The following is a 21846-nucleotide window of genomic DNA, read 5'->3' on the forward strand; positions in this document are numbered from 1 at the left end:
GAGGAACTTGCTAATAGGGTTGTCCTACCTTATATAACACAATTGAGGGTTGGAAGGATGTTGACGATACAAGCATCAAAAGGTATGAGACAAGTCTAGAATTGAATGATGAGATATGGGACAAGCCGTCAAGATTCAAATCTAGAAATTGATGAGAAGACAAAAGACACTACATGGATGTAGATGAGTTGGTAAGGTTCCCCAATGGAGGCCAAATGCTCATGGGTTCAACCCCTATATTCCACGGTGGCAACTAGTGAATTAGAGAAAATACTAAGCCAATATATTTGGATGCAGCAACATCAAGAAGAGTTGGTAGCCTATCAACTTTACTAGTTTTTAGTTACTTGCTATATCTTGTAAGAGTTGGTAGCAGCATCAAGAAGAGTTGGTAGCCTATCAACTTTACTAGTTTTTAGTTTCTTGATATATCTTGATTCTTGAGGCTTCTTGATATTGCAATTCAACAGGTTAAATCATGCATTTTTGAATCGATTGTTTGCAACAAATCAATCCACCATCCATTCGAGGCCACAAATAAATAAGTGTATAAATAAATCAGTCTTAATTCCTTGGCCCTAAGACCTACATTATAATAATAATTATGTATAACTTTGACTCTAAGTACATCATCATAATAAGTGTTCTATGGTGAAGTAAGATATTTTAGCAGAAGCTAAGTCTAGAGGGTAAGTTATGAGCATTACATTTACATATTATGCATAACTTCCATACCTAGGTTTAGTAGGGTTTATGATATTAGCCCTAATAGTTAAGTATAACATTACTTATCTTCCATACCCTGAAATCGGAGTTTCATAAATTTTCGATACAACTAGGAGATGTAGAGATGGCCTTTTTCTTCTTATATGCAAAGAAGTGGGCTCAGTGTTGGAGTTTGAGATTGTCAGTGCGGAAACAAGAACAACATCTGTGTTAAGAAGATCACCAAGTTAACATGTTAAAGCAAGATCAAGGAGACAGAATGTGTGAGAGAGACAAAAAGGCACACAATGTAACAATCTTATTCCCAAAAATTACAATAGAAGCGTAAAGAATCGATGGTGATTCTTGTGCAGCGGAATAGACTAGAGATATGTGTTGTGAGTGTGTGTGTGTATGAGAGAGAGAGAGAGAGAGAGAAACACAAGATAGATTTTTTAACAACAATAAAATACTCAAGAAGTTGTATATTACAAAGGAGATTAATCGACCTTATTACAAAGTAGGAGGAGAGTGCTTTATATAGTCACTCTCTCTCTTCATTAACTACCGAAGCTCATGGGTCATGGGGAATATGAAAACTCATTAGTTATGTGTCATAGAATATAATTCTATGACACAATGTAGTTAATGTGTAGACAAGAGTGGTGACTTTTGACCTTTGAGTGCACACTCTCAAGGGTGTGTTCACACATTAGACTAGGTTGAGCTTGATTCTCAACATATCCCCTCAAGCTCAACTTTGATTGGCTACTTCGGTTGATGTCCACTTCGGCTCGTATCCGGTTTGGACGGTATCCGGTTTTCGCTTATACTCCCCCTCAAGCTTGGCAAGTCAGGGACCATCAATCCAAGGTTCTCGGCTCTTAGGGCTTTGGTAAAGATGTCGACTGTCTGAAGATTCGTAGTGATATGTTGTAGGTCGACATCGCCAGCCTAAACACGCTCTCGAATGAAGTGATAGTGCACTTCGATATGCTTCGTGCGTGCGTGGAACACCGGGTTCCGAGCCAGATAAATACTGCTCATGTTGTTGCAGTAAAGGAGAATCAGATCTTTGATGGGAATGCCCAAATCCTTTAATATCCTCTTGAGCCATACGACTTCACATGCAACCACCTCCACGCCCTTGTATTCGGCCTCTGTGCTCGAAAGAGTGACAGTTGGTTGCTTCTTGCTACTCTAGGAGATGGCTCCACTTCCGAGGGAGAAGATGAAACCAGAGGTTGATTCGGTCGACATCTATGTACCCCTCGAGTTGAATTGGCGTAGCCGACTTATAGAGAATGCCATAGTCCATCGTTCCGGTCACGTATCGTAGCACTCTCTTAGCACAATGCAAATGGATATCTCGTGGCGTTTGCATAAACTGGCTAAGAAGGCCGACCGAATAGCTCACGTTTGGTCGAGTGATTGTGAGGTAGATAAGACTACCGATCAGTTGTCGATACTGAGTCGGCTCGCACTCTGTGGTGCCAGAAGTGGCATCTAGTTTGAGGTTTCGGTCGAGAGGTGTTGCCACAGACTTGCACTCAGTCATCTTGAACTTGTATAACAAGTTGAGAATGTAGTGCCGTTGGGAGATCATAATCCCGGCTGGAGTCCGAATTACCTCGATGCCAAGGAAGTAGTGGAGCTCTTTCATGTCCGTCATCTCGAATTTGTTGGAAAGGAGGGATTTGACCTTGTTGATGTCGACTAGATGCTCACCTCCAATGACCAGATCATCCACGTATAGGATGATGACGATTAAACTTTCGGAATCGCTTCTTACATAGAGAGAATTGTCGGATTTTGACATTCGGAAACCGATTCGATGAAGATATTGTGTTATCTTCGAGTGCCAAGCACGTGGTGCTTGCTTAAGGCCGTAGAGAGGCTTCTTGAGTTGGCAAATGGCTTTTGGATGAATGTTGGATTCGAAGCCGGGTGGTTGTATCATGTACACCTCCTCTTCTAATTCACCTTGACGAAAGGCGTTCTTGATGTCCATCTGGTGGAGGTGCCACCCTTTCGCCGCTGCAAGTGCGATCACGGTCCGCACAGTCGTCATCTTTGCCACCGGGGCAAAGGTCTCTTCATAATCGACTCCATGTGTTTGTGTGTAGCCCTTTGCCACGAGTCGAGCTTTGTAGCAGTTGACGGAACCGTCGGCATTGTACTTCACTTTGTATATCCATCTGCAGCCGATTGCCTTCTTTTGGTGTGAGTGTGGGACAAGATCCCATGTCTCATTCTTGCTGAGAGCTTGCATCTCCTCGTTCATCGCATCGACCCATTGCATATCTTTAACGGCTTCAACAAAGCTCTCCGGTTCTCGAACTGTTGCCACCTTCATCATAAAGGCATAGTGGTATGCCATATAGTTGTTGTAGCCGAATCGGCTAACCAGATTCTTCTCTTGGAGAGTGATGGAGTTTCTCATTTGCCGATGTGACTGCTTTCTCAACTCTGGGTGACCTCGTAAGAGACACATCAAAGCCATCGAACTCACTATCGAGCGGATGAGTTGATTTGTTGCCGTCGAAGTGATCGTCTTCATATTCCGGCATTTTGGCCTTCCCTTTGTCCATCTTTGGACTTGGTCGAGATGTGCTTTGGTTGCTCGGAGGCTCTTGTGGTCCGCTCAATCTGGTTGAGGTTGGACTCTCTTCGAGTATTGACCTTAGTTGATCATCGTCTTCTGTGTTGTCGAGGTCATTCGTAGATGGTTTGGGAGGAGTCGGCTTGGGTTTGTACCATGATGTCAATTTGTCAAAGACGACATCCCGACTTACACAAGTCTTCTGAGTAGAGGGGATGAAGCACTTGTACCCCTTTTGCTCCAGTGAGTACCCCATGAGGATGCGCTGAATCTCTGATTTTGGGTCAAGCTTCTGCCGCTCCTCATCGGGAATGTGCACGTATGCAATGGAGCCTAATATCCTTACATGGGATATATCTGGCTTCTTCCCATAGTATTTCTCGTGCGGGGTGACCTCGTGCACTCCGGATGTTGTGCACCGGTATTTGCAGCTTCTGCCCAATATGACTTGGGCATATGCTTCTCATTTAGCATAGCCCTTGCTACTTCGAGGATGTGCCGATTCTTGCGTTTGGCTACACCGTTCTGTTGCGGTGTGTGTCGGCAAGTGAATTCTCGATGAATTCCTTCTTGTCGAAGGTATGCCGTGAACACATCGGAGAAGTATTCCTTTCCTCCATCCGACCGAAGACATCGTACATGGCAACCAGTTGTCTTTTCGACTTCGCTTTTGAATTTTTGGAAGTGTGTAAACACTTCGCTCTTCATCCTCATGGGAAAGATCCATGTGTATCTAGAGAAGTCGTCGATGAAGGTAACATAGTACCGACATCCTTCGAATGTGGCCGTCTGTGCCGGGTCCCATACATCCGAGTGGACTATGTCCAATAGGCCTTTGGTCACGTTCCTCTCCTTCGGGAACAAGTGTCGATGTTGCTTGCCGAATTGGCATGCTTCACATACTCCTTGAATCTCTTTCTGTTTGAAGGTCGGGAGCCCAATGAAGACTCCTTTTGATTGCATTGCCTTGAGTTTGTTGAGATTGATATGGCCGATTCTTTTATGCCATAGCTCTATGTCGGTGTCGGGTTTGAGGCCCTTTGCAAACATGGCCGATTTTACCTCGTTCGCTTTGAGGATAAACATTCGGCCTTCCTTTCGACCACGAGCAATTAGTCGACCTTCCTTCTCGATGAAACAACCTCCTTGATTGAATCGAACTTGCATCCCTTGCTCCACAATTTGGCCGACCGAGACCAAATTCTTCGTTATGGTGGGTACATGTAAGACATTTTTTATGCAAGTTTGTTCACCTTCTTTCCCGAATGGGACATTGCCGACATGCCGAATTGGATGAGTGGTGTTGTCTCCGGTCTCAACATAACCGGGTCAATCCGGCTCTCGAAGGTCTTTGAACCATTCTGGATGGGACGTCATATGGTTCAAAGCACCGGAGTTGACGAACCATACATCTTCCGGATTGGAGGCATTAATCGAAGTAGAGGCCAACATAGAATTTTCTCTATGTCTCATTACAAACATTCCACCATGATCTTCATAGTAGGAGTTGGTGGCGTAATTGGTGAGTTGTCGGCTTGTGGAAGCCGACTCACGCTTCTTCTTTCGACACTCTTCTTCATGGTGGCCGATTTTTTCGCAATAACTGCATTCGATCGAGGTTTGTTGGCTCGGACCGGAATGGAAGCTCCCCCTTCTTCTGAGGGTTCCTCGATGGCTTCCATTTTGTTGCCGAAATTGGGAGTTGTTGTCAGAAGTTGGACCTCGTCCGCCTCGTCCTTGGCCGAATCAGCCTCTTGCTCGGCTGCGTCCTCTTCCTCCATTCGAATGTGTGTAGAGCATGTGGCCTTTTGAGGTGTTGCTCCCTGTTCGAACATGGTTTTCTTCAACCAACAACATGGATCATTGAAGATCGAAGAAAGAGGGAGGATTCTCCCTTGCTAGGACATCGATTCTCATTGCGCCGAACCGTGGTGCAAGGCCGCCGAGGCATATTTGCATCATCTTATCATCATCCACATTGATGCTTATTGAGCCGAGCGAGTCACAAAGCTCCTTGATCCTCAAGGTGTAGCTTGTGATGGACATGTCCCGTTGTTGGATGTTGTTCAACTCTTGGTGGAGTTGAAGATTTCGTGCCGTTGTATTGGCGGTGAATATCTTCCTTAGATTCTCCCATGCTTCCTTTGGCGTCGTGGCTTCTCGAATGTAGCCGAGCATGTGATCATGAACACATGTCGCCAAGAAATACATTACTCGACTCGCCGCTTGTTCCCATGTTGAGTAGTCAGCGTCCTTTGGGTCGGGTCGATTTTCTTGTGCTCCTTTGATGTAGCCCCAATAACCTTGACTAATAAGGTATTGGTGCATCTTGTATTCCCAAGATGCGAAGTTGTTTCGGTCCAACTTCTCGTTAGGGAGAGCGTTCCCCATTTGAGTATTCATGTTATTCGATGTAGATTTTATTCTTCTTCTTCTCTCTTGAATACGAGCTATGTAGCTGCACTACGATAGTGATGAGCCAGTTCTTCTTGAACGTCGGCGTGGAGCACAACACACGCGGATGGGCTAGATCGAGCTACCAAACCGCTCTAACACCACGTAAAGAATCGATGGTGATTCTTGTGCAACGGAATAGACTAGAGATATGTGTTGTGAGTGTGTGTGTATGAGAGAGAGAGAGAGAGAGAGAGAGAGAGAGAGAGAGAGAGAGAGAGAGAGAGAGAGAGAGAGAGAGAAACACAAGATAGATTTTTTAACAACAATAAAATACTCAAGAAGTTGTATATTACAAAGGAGATTACTCGACCTTATTACAAAGTAGGAGGATAGTGCTTTATATAGTCATTCTCTCTCTTCATTAAATACCAAAGCTCATGGGTCATGGGGAATGTGAAAACTCATTAGTTATGTGTCATAGAATATGATTATATGACACAAAGTTAATGTGTAGACAAGAGTGGTGACTTTTGACCTTTGAGTGCACACTCTCAAGGGTGTGTTCACACACTAGACTAGGTTGAGCTTGATTCTCAACAACAAGAATGACACTACATATCAACATCATCATGAACTAGGTTACGAAGCCAATTATATACTAACTAGGCTAGGGCTACTACCCTTTGACATATTTACTTTATTGTCCTAAACCTAGTATGTCCAAGAGGACAGTGTGAATACGGCCATTATACACTCGTATTCGACACTCCCTTGTAATAGGCGTATCCAACAAAAAAAATCTGTATAAAGGAATGAACATAAATACATATTTATACAAGTTTGTTGAATAGGTCGGCTTTTGTCCAATTTGTCAATGTCCTAGAAACAAGAAGTCAGATCGGCGAAGCCGAAAGGGCCGAGCTCGAGTTGGATGATTTGAAAGTGAGTTCCAATCGAAGAGTCTGGAGCCGATGGATCTAAACCTATGGATCTTGTAACTCAATTGATTGTTTTGACGGAATTGAGGTAGGTATGCCAAAACATCAAATCTTTCTTGTAGGGAATATATATATATATATATATATATATGATTATATCTATCCATACCGGTTGGCTTGGTGGTTTTTTGCATGTAGTAAAGACAACTAGTTGTAGCCTCTATGAGTATGAACATCTAAAGATCTATGTCGGTCGGTCGGTTACATCTTATGTTATGACTTATTGCATTACAGTTAAAGTCGGTTTCGATGGTCACTACATGTACAACTAACTACCCACCTAGTCATAAGTAACTAGTCTAATTATAATTGTCATTTTTCTTATTAAATTTTTCTTCTTCCCTAACAATGGGATTTTCTGGAATAAGAAGCAAATCATGAACCATCGTAGTGTGTTTAGAAGAATATTACAGTGTTCCGGGAGGTTAATTTTTTGTAATAATGCAAGATATATATATATATATATATAGAATTTAGAATTAATACCTGATGATTTAGACTTTGAGGTCTAAGAATTTGGAAGCAGATGATAGCTTTAGAGTTATATTGAAACAGAAAAACGATATAACATTAAAAAAAAGATAGAGAGTCTCAATTACATATCTATCTCCGTGGAGATGGAAACCAATTTGTAGGTGCAGATGTAGATATGGATATACATAGATAGATAGATAGATAGATAGATAAGACAAGTCAAATCAGAGAGATGTAGACTTTGAAACATCTAATGATTTAGATTTGATGTCTAAGAATTTGGAAGTAGATGGATAGCTTTAGAGTTATATTAAAACAGAACTACGATATAACATTAAAATAGACAGAGAGCCTCAATTTGTCTATCTTCCGTGGAAATGGAAATCCAATTTGTAGATGTAGTAGATATCAATTTCAAGCCAAATCAGAGTTATTTAGACTTTGACATCTAAATTATGATTTAGATTTGACGTCTAAGAATTTAGAATTAGATGATAAATCAGAGAGATTTAGACGTTGAAAGGTCCAAATGATTTAGATTTCAGGTCTAAGAACCTAGAAGTAGATGATGGCTTTAGAGTTATATTGAAACAGAAAAACGACATAGAACATTAAAAAAGACAGTCTGAGACGACCTTTCATCTCCATTAGCATCACCTGTGACGACATCAATTCCTATCTTTCCCTCCCCATTTAATCTTCTCTTCTGTTCGTCAATCTTTAAAAGTACTTTGGTTTTCTTGCAAGAAAAGGCTCTAAGAGATCCCCCCGATTTCTACTTGTTTCTAATCATACCATTGTAACAAGTAAATTTTGTCTTCCTCTTTGTGTTTCCCCCCAATTTGTTCTCGTCTCTGTTAATTAAACCCTAAAGCTCGTTAATTGTTAGCTTTGACCCATCGTAAGGGAGAGAATCATCCTCCACATGGGAACTTTCTTGATACATTTGTGAAAATCAATGGTGTGTATGTATGTATGTATGTATGTATGTATGTATGTATGATCGCGGAAACATGAATACATATATCTGTCGGGCGAAAAACATATATAATTTGTCGAATGTCTTAAAGAAAGCTGCTTCAATAAATTTAGAGGTTTGTGCTTTCTAATCTCCTTAGCTTTGAACTAGGAAGGATAGGCAGCAATGGCTGATCAGAGGAGCCTGCAGAGAATCGCCACAATAAGACATCATTTGCAGCCTGCTTCAAGTGGGACACCAAGTATGTGTGAACTTTAGTATTTGAAAATGTAGTATCACAATGTTAATCTTGTTGGGTATTTAATCAGAATACCCCCCCCAAGTTCTCCCAAAATTGACAACACACACACACACACACACACACCAAAATTTACCACTAGAGGCCGGTTTTTTTGAACTATATTGTGTCAGGCTGCATCTCATTGTAACATGTTATAATGTTTGGTTTAACAGGGCATAGTGCAGAGCTCTCAATAGAAGAGAGTTCACAAGTATGCATAAATCCCACTTCAGCTTCTTGGGGTGAGGACCTCTTGCTGAGAGATCTGTTTCTGTTTTTTTTTAGGTTATCAATGTAATTATATCTATCTATCTATCTATCTACATATATCTATCTATCTATCTATCTATCTATCTATCTATCTATATATATATATATATATATATATATATGTATGTATGTATGTATGAATGAATGTATGCATATATTTACTGTTTTTTTATGTGATAGAATTGGATGCTGAACGTGCTAAAGTGGGGCTGGATATGGCGATTGCATTCCCTCAAGCAACACCAGCCTCAAAATTTCCTCCATGTGGTAACAGCAAATCATATTTTCTTGTGTCATAGTAATTTAGGTGTCCAAGGGATAATAAAATTTAAAATTGAAAGAGTTCCAAGGGATATTAATAAAAACAGAGATTCAGTGAGTTTGCCACAATTGATTAAAAAAAAAGGTTGGAGGAAGAAAACTTGAGATATGAATTCTATTGAATGTCTGTTTAAAAGGAAATCTGGCATTAATTCTTAAGCTGGGTAGGTCTAGCCAGAGGAAGAATTTTGCTCTTTAGCATTGGAATGGTTGAAAGTTTTTTTGGCAGTAAGGATGTGATGCTAATAGAAATTTGTGTTAACTTTAGCAAATAAAAAAAATGCTAAATCTGAGGATAATGAATTTGAGATTAAGGATTAGAATGGGTTAAGGGATGCAAGATGGTTGGACAGGGATCTTAGGAATTGATTAACTATTGAACACAGTAAGTACTTAAACAATTTTTTTCCATTTCAGGATATATTAGGGTAACTATTGATGGGGCAGCCCTAACAGTATAAGAAAGAGAAATGCCATTAATACAAAAAAGAGATTGGATTTAGCCATTAAAGCTTGGAATGGTCTGGTTGGAGTAGGGGTTTAGGGTTAAATTTTCACTCATTTCCATATATATATATTGGTTTTTTTGTGTGTGTCCAGTCTCGGATTACTATCAACTCGATGAGCTTTTAACAGCTGAGGAGAAGGCGGTTCGTGCTCGAGTAAGAGAAACTGCAGAAAAACACATCGCGCCTATTATAACCAAAGTAATCGGAAAATTCCTTGACAAAAAAACAGAAAAAAACGCCCTTATTAAATTGGTCTTTGCCATTGTACTAAATTATGATTCTGATTCATGAATGCACCTAAAAATTCTGTCAGTATTGGGAGAAGGCGGAGTTCCCATTTGAACTTGTACCGAAGTTTGCAGAGTTAAAGGTTTCTGGAGGTACAATCCAGGTAGGTACATACTTTTTCTTTTTCCAAAAAAAATCTCCTTCCGTTAGTTATAAAATTTTACAAATGAGACGATTATATACAAATCCTTGTAGGGATGCAGGTAGGTACATACTTAGGTTCATTTCTCTTTTTGTAATGTAAATAGAGTAGAAAAAAAACCATTGATATTTTCTAAAGCTTTAGAAGCTTTTTAGAGAGATTACATTGGTTGATTGATTTGAATACAATATGGTTCCTTACCTAAAAGTAACAGTCGGCAAAGGTTTGGTTTGGTTTGAACCGAACCTCTAAACCGTGGCTTAACAGTTTAAACGGTTTGGTTTGGTTAGAAACCGTGGTTTAAACAGTTTATTGTTTTTTATTTTTTTTAAAATTGTAAATTTTTAAAATTATTTTTAAAACAATCTTTTCCTTTTCAAGCCTTATTCTCACATTTTAGGAAAATCTTTAAAATTTTGAAAAATTTAAAATTTAAAATAATGAAATATTTTAAAATTTTAAAATTTGAATTTTGACCTTAGTTGAAAAACCAAAACCGAACCACGAAATCGAGGTTTTAATGGTTTGAATTTTTTTAACGGTTCAGTTCAAGTTTTTAATTTTTTTAAAGGTTTGGTTTTAACACTCTCAAACCGAACCGAACTGTTACCGAATGTTACCTAAAAGAAAGAGAATTCTGATTGGGTAATAATGCTCTTAAACTCCTCAATACATTGTGAGAAGCCCTAGGTTTTAAGAATATAGAAGTTGTAGAATGAGTAAAAAGCCAACATTTTAATGTATTGTTAACAATTTATCATAAAATTATTGAAGTATAGTAGAACCTTTGGATTAAAAAGAATAATCAATTATTTTACAGAAGATGATGTAGTTGTTGAATGCAGGGTTATGGATGCCCAGGGTTATCTATTGTTGGGGTTGCAATTACTATGTCTGAAATTGCACGAGTTGATGCAAGTTTGGCTTCCTTTATGTTGGTGCACACATGCCTAGCCATGCTTACAATTGGTAAATATTGCTTCATTTCTTATCACATTTAAATGGATCTTGTTTGTAATGCAACCAGCTAATTCTCATGCCACTATTTTGCAAAACCACATGCACATGTTTGTTGTTAAATCTTATGCAAACTCCTTGGGATCGATTTTTTTTGTGTGTGTGTGACTAGCAATGTGTGGAAGCGAGGAACAAAAACAAAGATATCTGCCATCTCTTGCTAGTTTTGAGAAAATCTCGTGCTGGGTAAGGTTCGTTAATTGTTTACCAGTGCAGATGATAACATTGTCAATATATGGATCATAAATACATGATGCAGGCTTTGACGGAAGCCGATTATGGTAGTGATGCAAGCTCTTTGGCAACAACAGCATCAAAGGTATTTCTTTTTATGCCTTAGTTGTTTTGTATGAACTCTAATTTCCTGTTGTATCCTCCTCAAGCTTGTGAAGTTATCGTATTTTGGTCACATTGTGATAAATGCATTATTCCTTGAAATTTATTGACTGAATTTGCAGTTAAATTACCATAATTTATGCTACTTGAATAACATCAGTGTTTAAATCAGGTGGAAGGAGGATGGTTACTTAATGGACAGAAGAGATGGAATGCAAACTGTACTTTTGCTGATGTTCATGTTGTTTTTGCTCGGAATACACAAACCAACCAAATTAATGGGTCAGGAGTGTTCAACTACTTATTTTAACATTCTGGGTTTGGTAGATACATCTGACATGTTCTTATGTGCCTAATAAATAGATTTATTGTTAAGAAAGGAACGCCTGGATACACAACAACAAAGATTGAGAACAAAATCGCTGTGCGAGTTGTACAAAATGGAGACATTGTCCTAAAAGAGGTGTTTGTTCCTGATGAGGATCGCCTCATTGGAGTAAACTCTTTTAAAGATACAGCCAAGGTTGTAAAGTCTTTGTATATAATACTAGTTAATTAATAAGGGGGCTTAGAGGGGCAACAATGTCTTTGAAAAATATCTAAATAAAAAAATGAAGGGCAATCATCGAAAGAGAAAATAACTTAATAGGAAGTGTTAAAATGAATATAATGAAAGTGACGTGAAGGTTAACACGTGCATGTGTTTGATCCAAATTATGCCTAACATATGTGCAATAAATATTGTAATGTTGTAGGTGCTTGCAGTGGCTAGAATTGTAGTTGCATGGCAAGCAATTGGTATAAGCATGGGAGTTTATGACATGTGTGAAAGGTGCTTTCTTTCTGAATGCTAAATAATAGAAACCTTGTGAAATGTAGAAAGGTTTATCCAGATTTATAACAATATGTTCTGAAATGGAAATTCTTCAGATATCTCCATGAGAGAAAGCAATTTGGAGCCCCGTTAGCATCGTACCAAATCAACCAAGAGAAGCTAGCTCGCATGCTAGGCAACATACAAGCTATGTCTCTTATGGGATGGAGAATATGCAAGCTATATGAAGCAGGAAAGATGACACATGGACATGCAAGCTTAGCAAAGGTTGTTATGGTGCTTAATATTATACACATATGTATAGAGATAACTCTCCTAATAGATTAGATTTTATATTGTCATAGGATGTTAGAGATGACATGTGGACCAAAGTGAAATAGTTTTATGCAATGATTCTTCACTTCCGAAGAATTTTGCTTCGCATGTGTTATGTTTGAGCACACATTGAGGCCACAAGAGAGTGAACGTGTTGTGTTGTGTGTCGATAGAGCATTTGGGGGGTTGGGTTTTCTTTGGCCCTAGGAAGACTAGTAGAAGCACTTAAAAACATATGTAAACATCCACGTTCTTAAAATTCTAGAGAGCAATATTGATGAAATTAGGATGCCAAATTGATAGAAATAGCAATATGATGTCAGAAAGCTAAACAAACTAATCTTTTAACATGATTATGCATAGAGAGAGAGAGAGAGAGAGAGAGAGAGAGAGAGAGTCCACACGGTTTAGCATAGTTGGCAAAGTTGTTCTATGGGAAGCTAGAATGTCATACATTCAAACACTACGTTCGGTGGTGCTTCTTTGATGTTACATTCATCAAAGATGTCATGAGAATATGTGAGAATGGCGTGAAATTATATATATGAGCAAGATTGTGGGGTCCTAAACTATGGGAGATGAACTAAAGGAGTTATTTGTTTGATTTCGTCTTAGGGAATATGGCACGTGAATGTGCTTGACAATTTTGTGTATGTCAATATGTGCTTGGTGTCATGTTCGTGAGTATGTATATATATGAGTGGGCGAGCATGTAAACTTGCCTTTCATACCATGTTCCTGAGTATTTGTAATATACGAATATGTGTATGTATATTATATGAATAGGTGTATGTATGGATGTAGTTGCGTGAATATGGGTGTGTGTGTAAATTTGTGTGTGTGTGTGTGTGTGTGTGTGTGTGTGTGTGAGAGAGAGAGAGAGAGAGAGAGAGAGAGAGAGAGAGTTTGTTTTTAGGCTTGGAATAGTTTACGTGCAAGGGAGACAGTGGCATTGGGTCGAGAACTGCTCGGTGGAAATGGCATTCTTGCTGACTTTCACGTGGGGAAGGTTTGACTCACACATTTTTCTAGAGCCTTGGATTCGAGGATAGGGCAAAGAATAACAGAAAATACCCATGTCTTTTCGGATATTTGCCAGAAAATACCCATGAGTTTCCAAATAAATATTAGAATATCCAATAACAGTAACTCTCATAAAAATTGCCAAGTAGGGAGTATTTGGTAATTTGGAAATTTAGGGATAGTCCGGTAAATATCCAAAAATGGCAGGGTATATGCTGGTGTTTGCCCCTTGAAAATATGCAAGCTTGCATTATATGTATATACATTGCCCTAACATTTTGATTTATAGGCATTCTGCGATTTGGAACCGATCTACACTTATGAAGGCACATATGACGTGAACTCTCTTATTGTTGGAAGAGAGGTGACTGGGATTGCAAGTTTTAAAGCTCCTTTTAAAGGGGAAAGGGTGAAACAAAATGGGTATCTCTAAATAAAAAAACATTCTTATTGGTATAAATGCTTCAATCCTTTTGAATGGAAAAAAGGATGATAAAATAAATCCTTTGATTATATGTATCCATAGACTGACATATTCACATTTGTGGGGGTTGGCAAACAAATGTATACGAATACACATGCGAATGCATGAAAAAATATTCATTAAAAATAAAAGAGAGCTCTTAAAGTCCCAACTTTTTAGTTTCTTAGATATATCATATATAATATAAGTTATAACAAACAGGGCATTGGTAATAAAAAAGGGATATTTTACATCACATTAAAAAGAAGACTTAGAATTTGGAATATTCAATGAATCAATTGAGTTCATTCACATCTCACTTTTCTTATACTTTTTTGAGTATTTGAATTTTAGATATATAATACTTAGACGAGGACCTAATGTATCTTAGAGATTTGGCTTTTAAACAAATTATTTCTGAGGAAAGGGGTGTACAATGAATTTCTTTGTAGAATCTAGCATTAATGTGCATACACGGGCGATGATTTTCATGGCGGTGGATTCCTATAACCTGTTTGTTCTTAAGGATAAGCACCAAGGATGTATACCATGAATTTAAGCACTCTAAATGTATCAGAGTAAGGCTTGTATACAAGTGATTCGTACAAGTGATGACTTGATAGTGCCCATGTATGGGAGAGGGGTGTGTGTGGTGGTTTGTTGAGTAGCATGTACCATGTTTTGATGGAGGCATGGAAGCAAAATGTATTTACAAAATTTTCCACCTCAATATTAACAACTAGCTTTGAGCATATATACATACAGAGAGGATAAACAACTCTTGACATGAAGTATTTGGGACTATGCATCAAAATCTTAGTAACTATTAGATCAGACACACATACATGAAATCAGCACATCCATTCCTTCTCGTTTTCCCGAAGTAAATGAAAAGGAAGGAGACAAAGAAGAGAGATAGACAGAGATAGAGATAGATAAGTGGTGTACATAGAAGAAGAAGAGACTACATCAACATAATTGGCCAAGTGCTACTACAACATTCTTCTTCGATGGCAAGTTCGAATGTCATCTTGTCTATTCCAGGCTAATTATCCTCTTATTATTTTTGTTTTCCTTCTAATTGGGGCAAAATATATATGGAAGGGATGGATAAATGTATAAATGAGAGATAAATACAAAGTAAGAGAAGAGAAAGAGAAGATGAAGTTAATTTAAAGAAACAAAAGATTGGCATTAATAATACGCATGAGGGGGATATAGATATGATGCCAAGACCATTATATGCATATGTTATGGGAGAAGGTGAGGAGGAGAGAAATGCTCAATATTGGGATGTAATGTATGTAGTTAATAATGAAACACTCCATGAGATTTTACTGGACACTATAGATATGGTGGCCAATGTAGAAGAGGATGAGATTGTAGAGGTGGAGATGCCACGTAGAGAAAATTTAAAGGCATTTTCCATGTTTCATGAGAGAGGCATTATTTGCTTCTTTATAGGGAAAAATCCTTTAGTAAATTGGGTGGCACAATGGCTAAATGCAATGATTGGTAGAAATAGTAGGGTACAATGTTGCCCACCAATAATCATTGACCATCTCTGCAAAATGTATTTGCAGTCTTACGTGATTATTTCGGTGATATACCAAAGATATTGGCACAACGGGAAGCAACATAATTAGTGAGTGATGAAGATATTCACATGGAATGTAAGGAGAATTTGTTCTCCGTCCAAGTAGTATGGTATGTGGAAAAGTATGTTTAATAGTCAATGGGATCATATATTATGTGCAGTAGAACATAAGGAGCATGCTAAGTCTGGGTCTTTTTTTCATCATAAGCAATATCATGTTTTTTATGCTGGAGTCAATAGGGGGCCTTATTCAGGTATAATGCTTATGGTAAGGGATAGCTTGAAACTAGTAGTGGTTCAAAGAGATGTACATAGTCGGTTCTTGGTAGTTGAAGTTAATTATGAAGGGAAACAAATTTAGATGGTTGATATTTAGGGATCGAATGTTGCAAGACAACGTATGGATCTTTGGAGATGTTTAAATGAAGTTTTATGTCATGGAAGATTGTGTTTTTTGTTAGGGGATTTTAATGTGTTCTCAGGTGGGCCAAACTACTTCGATTCATGGATGCTCCCGAATGAGAGGTATGGGATTTGTTTATGATGGATGTCTTAAGGTATGATGCATGGACTCGGATCCATGGAAATGATGGTGGTTTTACGTTTCAATCGGCACACTATAGATAAACTTGGAGTAGACTGGATCACATTTATATTATGCATGATGATACATTCTTGCCAGAGTTTTTGAGTATGCAAGTGTATAGGGGGATTGGATCATCAAATCATTTCCTAGTTGTTTTGAATGCACACATCAAAACGTGGACGGTTTTAGATCTTTATTGGGAAGATAACCATTGAGATTTAATTCATCTTTTCTTGGACATGATAAATTTAAACATGCTATGGGACAATTGGTGCGGGAGTTTACAAGACAAGTCAATATCCATGGTGTTTCGTCATGGGATATTTGTCTTTCCAATATTCAACGATTTACATGATATTATGGAATTTATCAAGCATCCATCTGTAAACAAAAGATGAGTTTATTACAACACTTTCTAGATAGATGTAATGCATTGTTGGTAAAAATTCCATTTGATGATGTGTTGTTGGATATTCAAGAGACACTGTCACAAGCCTTACAAGTATTCAAGGTTCGTAGTTGTCAACAATCACGGGTGATGGCTATGAAAAATGAAGTACATGATCACAACTGTAATTCACATAAGTTTTTAAACCATGGGTTGCATGCATCGCATCCTAGAATGAATGTGGTAAGCGTAGAGATTGATGGAACTTTGAATACAAACCCACAAGTGATTATTGATAATTGTGTTAAACATTTCACGAATCTTTTTGGCCAAGATTGTATTCTGAATGATGAGATAACACAAGCTTGATCGATGTTATTTAACTCGGTCAAGGCGAGTGGTGGCAACATGTCACGGTTGCATTGGAGGAGGATATAAAGGAGGAGGAGGTGGAATATGTATTGTCACATCTTGCAGTTGATAAAAGTCCAGGTTGGGATGACATTACAAATGAGTTTTTTAAAGTCTTTGTACCAGAACTCAAAGCCCCTCTAACAATGATATTCCAAGAAGTGTGGTGTTCGGGTAAAATGCCTGATTCACGGAAAGTTGGTCTTGTTAAAATTATACCAAAAGTTGCATCTTCTATGTCTTTTGCTCAATGGATATTGATATCATTAAAGGGTGGGATGTATATGATTTTTTCCAAAGTAATTGCAAATAGAATTCAAAAGGTATTGTCATATGTGGTCCATCCAATCCAATATGGGTTTATTGAGGGAAGGGACATCTTGCATAATATTTTGAATGTACAAATGGCAGTGGACTATGCAAAGGAATACAAACAACAAATTGTAATGATACAACTAGACATTGAGAAGGCATATGATCATGCAAGTTGGTCTTTTATTACTCAACTTATGTCTCATATGGGTTTTGGGGAAAGGATGTCTTGAATATTGTTGTTGGTGGGATTAGGTGCAATGTCACACATTATGTTAAATGGTGGAGTTACTAAGGCGATACCATTGAAAAGATCAATTAGACAAGGATGCCCATTGAGTCCATTATATTTGCAGTTGCTACACACCCGATTTTGGTGAAGATGCATGAGTTGGAAACATGTGGGGAAATAGTTGGATTAGCTCTACAATCATGGAAACAATTGATCGCTCAAGCATTGCCTGATGATTCATTTTTATTTCTCAAAGCAGCACCTGATAATATAGCTAAAGCCATGGAGGTGTGGAAATGTGTTCACATTGGCGTTAAGATTACATATAAATATGCGGAAGTCGATGCTTATTAGATGCACTGATAGTGATTTGGTTGATCTTGGATGGGATGACCAAATATTAGATCAAGGGAATGTGTTTCGACACTTAGGTTACCCTATTGGTGTTGATATCTCATCATTGCAAAGTGTGAATTGGATATTGAGAACCATTTTGGGCAAATTTATGTATTGGAAGTCTCAAACATGGCCATTTAGTACTTGTCTCAAAGTGGTACAAGCTATAGTGATACCAATGATCTATTATTTTTTGTCATTATTACCGTGGACAAAGAAATCACTTGATCATTTAGCTCGTTCACTTAAATATACACTTTGGAAGAAAGACACAAATCTTGGTATGAGTTGGGTATCATGGAACAATATTTGTACCCCAAAACGGTTGGGGGGGGGGGGTACAACTACTTTACTAAATTTAGAAGATCATATGGTGGCTCGAAATTCAATCTTTTGAAAGGTATGTGCATAGGTACCCAACCTTGGGCAGAAATAATTAGTTATTTTGTGGAAAAGTTTGGTATATATCATGGGAAAACGAGAATTACAGCTTCGTGTTAATACCTGGACATTTAAATGTTCATAATCTATTATGGTTCAACAATTGGTGCGTTCTTGGCAGCGATGTTTGAACTTGTGTAATTGGAGTGCAGAAAAGATATAAATTCATTGGCAACAGAGGTATTGGCAGCTTCAAGGATATTACACTAGGATGGAAAAGAAAGTTAAATTCATAGTTCAATCGAATGGCAAGGCTAGACTTAGTAACTGTGGTAGATGGTATCTTAGAGTTGTTAGGATTGGAGTCACGTAGGAAGATGATGGGCTTTCGGACAATCAGAAATAAGTTTCATATACCACGTGGATATGGGTATATTTGGCAATCAATATTGGCATTGCCTAGATTAGTTTTCCCGATTCCAGAGTTGGTGGTCGACGATCCATGGAAAGATTGGTCATTTGGTATCGGGAAATAGATTTTTTGTGGTGCGCACTAATGATGTGTACCATAAGTTGGTTGAAGATAAAGCTTGGTTAGCAAATAAGGTTTTGGATAGATGGTACATTACTGAACATGTGAAGTGGTGGCGTAGAGTTTTAGATGCAGGGTGGCACTCTCATCTTCCATTTCATGCAAAGGTGTTGATTAGAACAATGAAACAATCTTTTAATATGATAAGTCCAATATCATATAAAGAGCCTCCTTAGATATACTTTCACATTTAAGTCTAGGTCTTTAGCAATGCATGAGTATCCAAAGGTCTCTTAAAAAGAATAGAATCTAATCTTATTATTCTAATCCCCAAGTACAACGAAAGGGGATACCCAAAAAAAGACAGTAAAATAATTTAGACTTAACACCCCAGGATTTAGAATTAATATCAAACAATCTAGAGTTAATATCTAATTATTTAGACTTTAACACGTAATGATTTAGACTTGGACACCTAATGATTTTAGATTTGACGTCTACGAATTTAGAATTAGATGATAACTTTTAGATGTATACTGAAACAGAAATACAATATAACATTTAAACAAAAGACAGAGAGTCTCTCAATTATCTATCTCCGTGGAGATGGAAATCCAAGTTGTAGATGTAGATATGGATATAGATAAAGTCAAATCATAGAGATGCAGACTTGATAGCTAATGATTTAGATTTGACGTCTAAGAATTTAGAATTAGATGATAACTTTGGAGGTAGACTGAACCAGAAATTTGTAACGATATATAAACATTACAAAAGACAAAGAGTGTCTCAATTATCTATCTCGGCCCATTCTCCGTGGAATTTGTGGATGTAGATAAATATAGAGATATGGATAAATCAGAGAGATTTTGAGTTTGAAACCTAATGATTTAGATTTGATGATAGCTTTAGAGGTATGTTGAAACAGAAATATGATATAACATTACAAAACGAGAGAGACAGCCTTCCCTCCTCCCTATTTGCATCACCTGTGACCACATCAATTCCTTTTTAGCCTCTTCTCTTCTCTTCTCTTCTCTTCTTCAATCTTTACAATACCTCGGCTTTCTTGCAAGAAAAGGCTCTAAGAGATCTCCCCGATTTCTACTTTGTTTCTAATCATACCATTGTAACAAGTAAATTCTGCCTTCCTCTTTGTGTTTCCTCCCAATTTGTTCTCGTCTCTGTTAATTGAACCATAAATCTCGTTAATTGTTAGCTTTGATCCATTGTTTTGGAATGTATGTGAATGGGCAATTCGTTTTCTTCTTGTTTCTTTTTCATTTCTCCATTGTAAGGGAGAGAATCATCCGCCACATGTGAGAACTTACTTGATACATTTGTGAAAATCTATGGAGAAGGCATTAATTTTCTGTGGAAACATAGGAAGAATGCAATAATATTTACATATGTATGTTGTGCGGTTCATAATGTCGTAGCATTTGCATACATACATACATACATATACATACATATATATATATATATATATATATATATATATATATCATATAAATCATATAAATCATATATATCTTTATGTATGTGTATATATGTATACGTATACGTGTGTACATATAAATATGCACATACTCATACATATATAGATTATGCATGTAAATACAAGTATATACACCCACCCATCCATCTACATATATGTCTAATATAGTGGATGTATATATACTTATGAATATATGCATACATCTCTCTCTATACGCTGACATATATACAATACACGTATGTATGTATACATGTATGCAAGCATATATACAATACACGTACATACATCCATAGGTACATACGTATGTATGTCTTTATGTATATATATATACATGCATATATGTATGTATGTATGTATGTATGATCGTGAAAACATACAAACATACATACATACATACATATATATATATATAGATATATATGTCGGGTGAAAACATATATCTGTCAAATGTCTTAAAGAGTGTGGCAAAGTGGCTGGTAAACATCAATTGGAAAAGAAAGCTGCTTCAATAAATTTAGAGGTTTGTGCTTTCTAATCTCCTTAGCTCTGAAGTAGGAAGGCTAGGCAGCAATGGCTGATCAGATGAACCAGCAAAGAATCGCCACAATAAGACATCATTTGCAGCCTGCTTCAAGTGGGACACCAAGTATGTGTGAACTTTAGTATTTGAAAATGTAGTATCACAATGTTAATCTTGTTGCCAGGTATTTAATCAGTATACCCCGAAGTTCTCAAAAAATTACAAAAGAATACCACTCTATAGTACCAATTCTACCATTAGAAGCCGGTGTTTTGAACTATTATATTGTGTATCAGCATCTCATTACATGTTTATGTTTGGTTTAATAGGGCATATTGCAGAGCTCTCAACAGACGAGAATTCACAAGTATGCATAAATCCCACTTCAGCTTCTTGGGGTCAGGACCAGTAGATGAGAGAGATCTGTTTGTGTTTTTTGAGGTTATCAATGTAATACAATATTTATTGTGTTCGATGTAATAGAATTGGTTGCGGAACGTGCTAAAGTGGGGCTGGATATCGCGATTGCATTCCCTCAAGCAACACCAGTCTCAAAATTTCCTCCATGTGGTAACAGCAAATCATATTTTCTCGTGTAATAGTAAAAACAGACAGTGAGTTTGCGGCTATTGTTTTAAAAATGGTTGGAGGAAGAAACTGGAGAGTGATTCTATTGAATCTCTGCCTTGAGGAATTTTGGCATTAATTCTTAAGCTGGGTAGGTCTAGACAGAGGAGAAATGCAAAAACAGAGGAGGAGTTTTGCTCTTTAGCATTGGAATGGTTCAAAGTTTTTTGCAGTAAGGATGTGATGCTAATAGAAATTTGTGTTAACTTTAGCAAAAAAACAATGCTAAAGCTGAGGACAATGAATTTGACATTACGGATTGGAATGGGTTAAGGGATGCAAGATGGCTGGACAGGGAAATTGAGATTAATTAACCATTAAACACAGTACTTACAAATGTTTTCCATTAAGGATATAGGGTACTGATTGGGCAAGCCCTAACAGTATAACAAAGAGAAATGCTACTACA

The 21846-nt window shown here is 37.6% G+C and overlaps 2 protein-coding genes across 7 annotated transcripts in view; both read left to right on the forward strand.

The window, feature by feature from the left end:
* Positions 1–8254: 8254 nt before the first annotated feature.
* LOC147859436 (acyl-coenzyme A oxidase 4, peroxisomal-like) lies at positions 8255–13951 on the forward strand. Of its 2 annotated transcripts, none has more exons than XM_087325439.1 (14): positions 8255–8396; positions 8609–8677; positions 8886–8972; positions 9627–9733; positions 9849–9926; positions 10811–10934; positions 11095–11168; positions 11242–11301; positions 11491–11600; positions 11682–11841; positions 12074–12150; positions 12249–12420; positions 13385–13477; positions 13781–13951. In XM_087325439.1, the coding sequence occupies exons 1-14, from the start codon at positions 8321–8323 to the stop codon at positions 13922–13924; spliced, it is 1431 nt and encodes a 476-aa protein (XP_087181565.1). In that variant the 5' UTR covers positions 8255–8320; the 3' UTR covers positions 13925–13951. The 2 variants fall into 2 exon arrangements, with proteins under 2 accessions (XP_087181565.1, XP_087181566.1); XM_087325440.1 differs by having other exon boundaries at positions 8621–8677.
* Positions 13952–20796: 6845 nt separating this feature from the next.
* LOC147859437 (acyl-coenzyme A oxidase 4, peroxisomal-like) overlaps positions 20797–21846 on the forward strand; it is a 41547-nt gene continuing 40497 nt past the window's right edge. The window contains exons 1-3 of one of the 5 annotated variants that reach the window (XM_087325434.1): positions 20797–20936; positions 21140–21208; positions 21294–21380. In XM_087325434.1, the coding sequence (XP_087181560.1) occupies positions 20861–20936; positions 21140–21208; positions 21294–21380 (232 nt within the window). In that variant the 5' untranslated portion in view covers positions 20797–20860. The remainder of the gene's footprint in view (positions 20937–21139; positions 21209–21293; positions 21381–21846) is intronic. The other 4 variants (XM_087325437.1, XM_087325431.1, XM_087325436.1 and 1 more) reach the window with 4 other exon arrangements.

This window comes from Azolla caroliniana, unplaced genomic scaffold (genome assembly GCF_043228905.1).
Source record: "Azolla caroliniana isolate FFs.n. ecotype wild unplaced genomic scaffold, voAzoCaro1.0.p SCAF_10, whole genome shotgun sequence".
Taxonomy (NCBI): domain Eukaryota; kingdom Viridiplantae; phylum Streptophyta; class Polypodiopsida; order Salviniales; family Salviniaceae; genus Azolla; species Azolla caroliniana.

Bases quoted from the DNA above. Each gene is read 5' to 3' on its own strand.
- LOC147859436 (XM_087325439.1), top strand. From the start codon at position 8,321: ATGGCTGATCAGAGGAGCCTGCAGAGAATCGCCACAATAAGACATCAT. The intron at 8,397-8,608 runs GTATGTGTGAAC...TTGGTTTAACAG, and splicing joins TGCTTCAAGTGGGACACCAA to GGCATAGTGCAGAGCTCTCA. The intron at 12,151-12,248 runs GTGCTTTCTTTC...GAAATTCTTCAG, and splicing joins GTTTATGACATGTGTGAAAG to ATATCTCCATGAGAGAAAGC.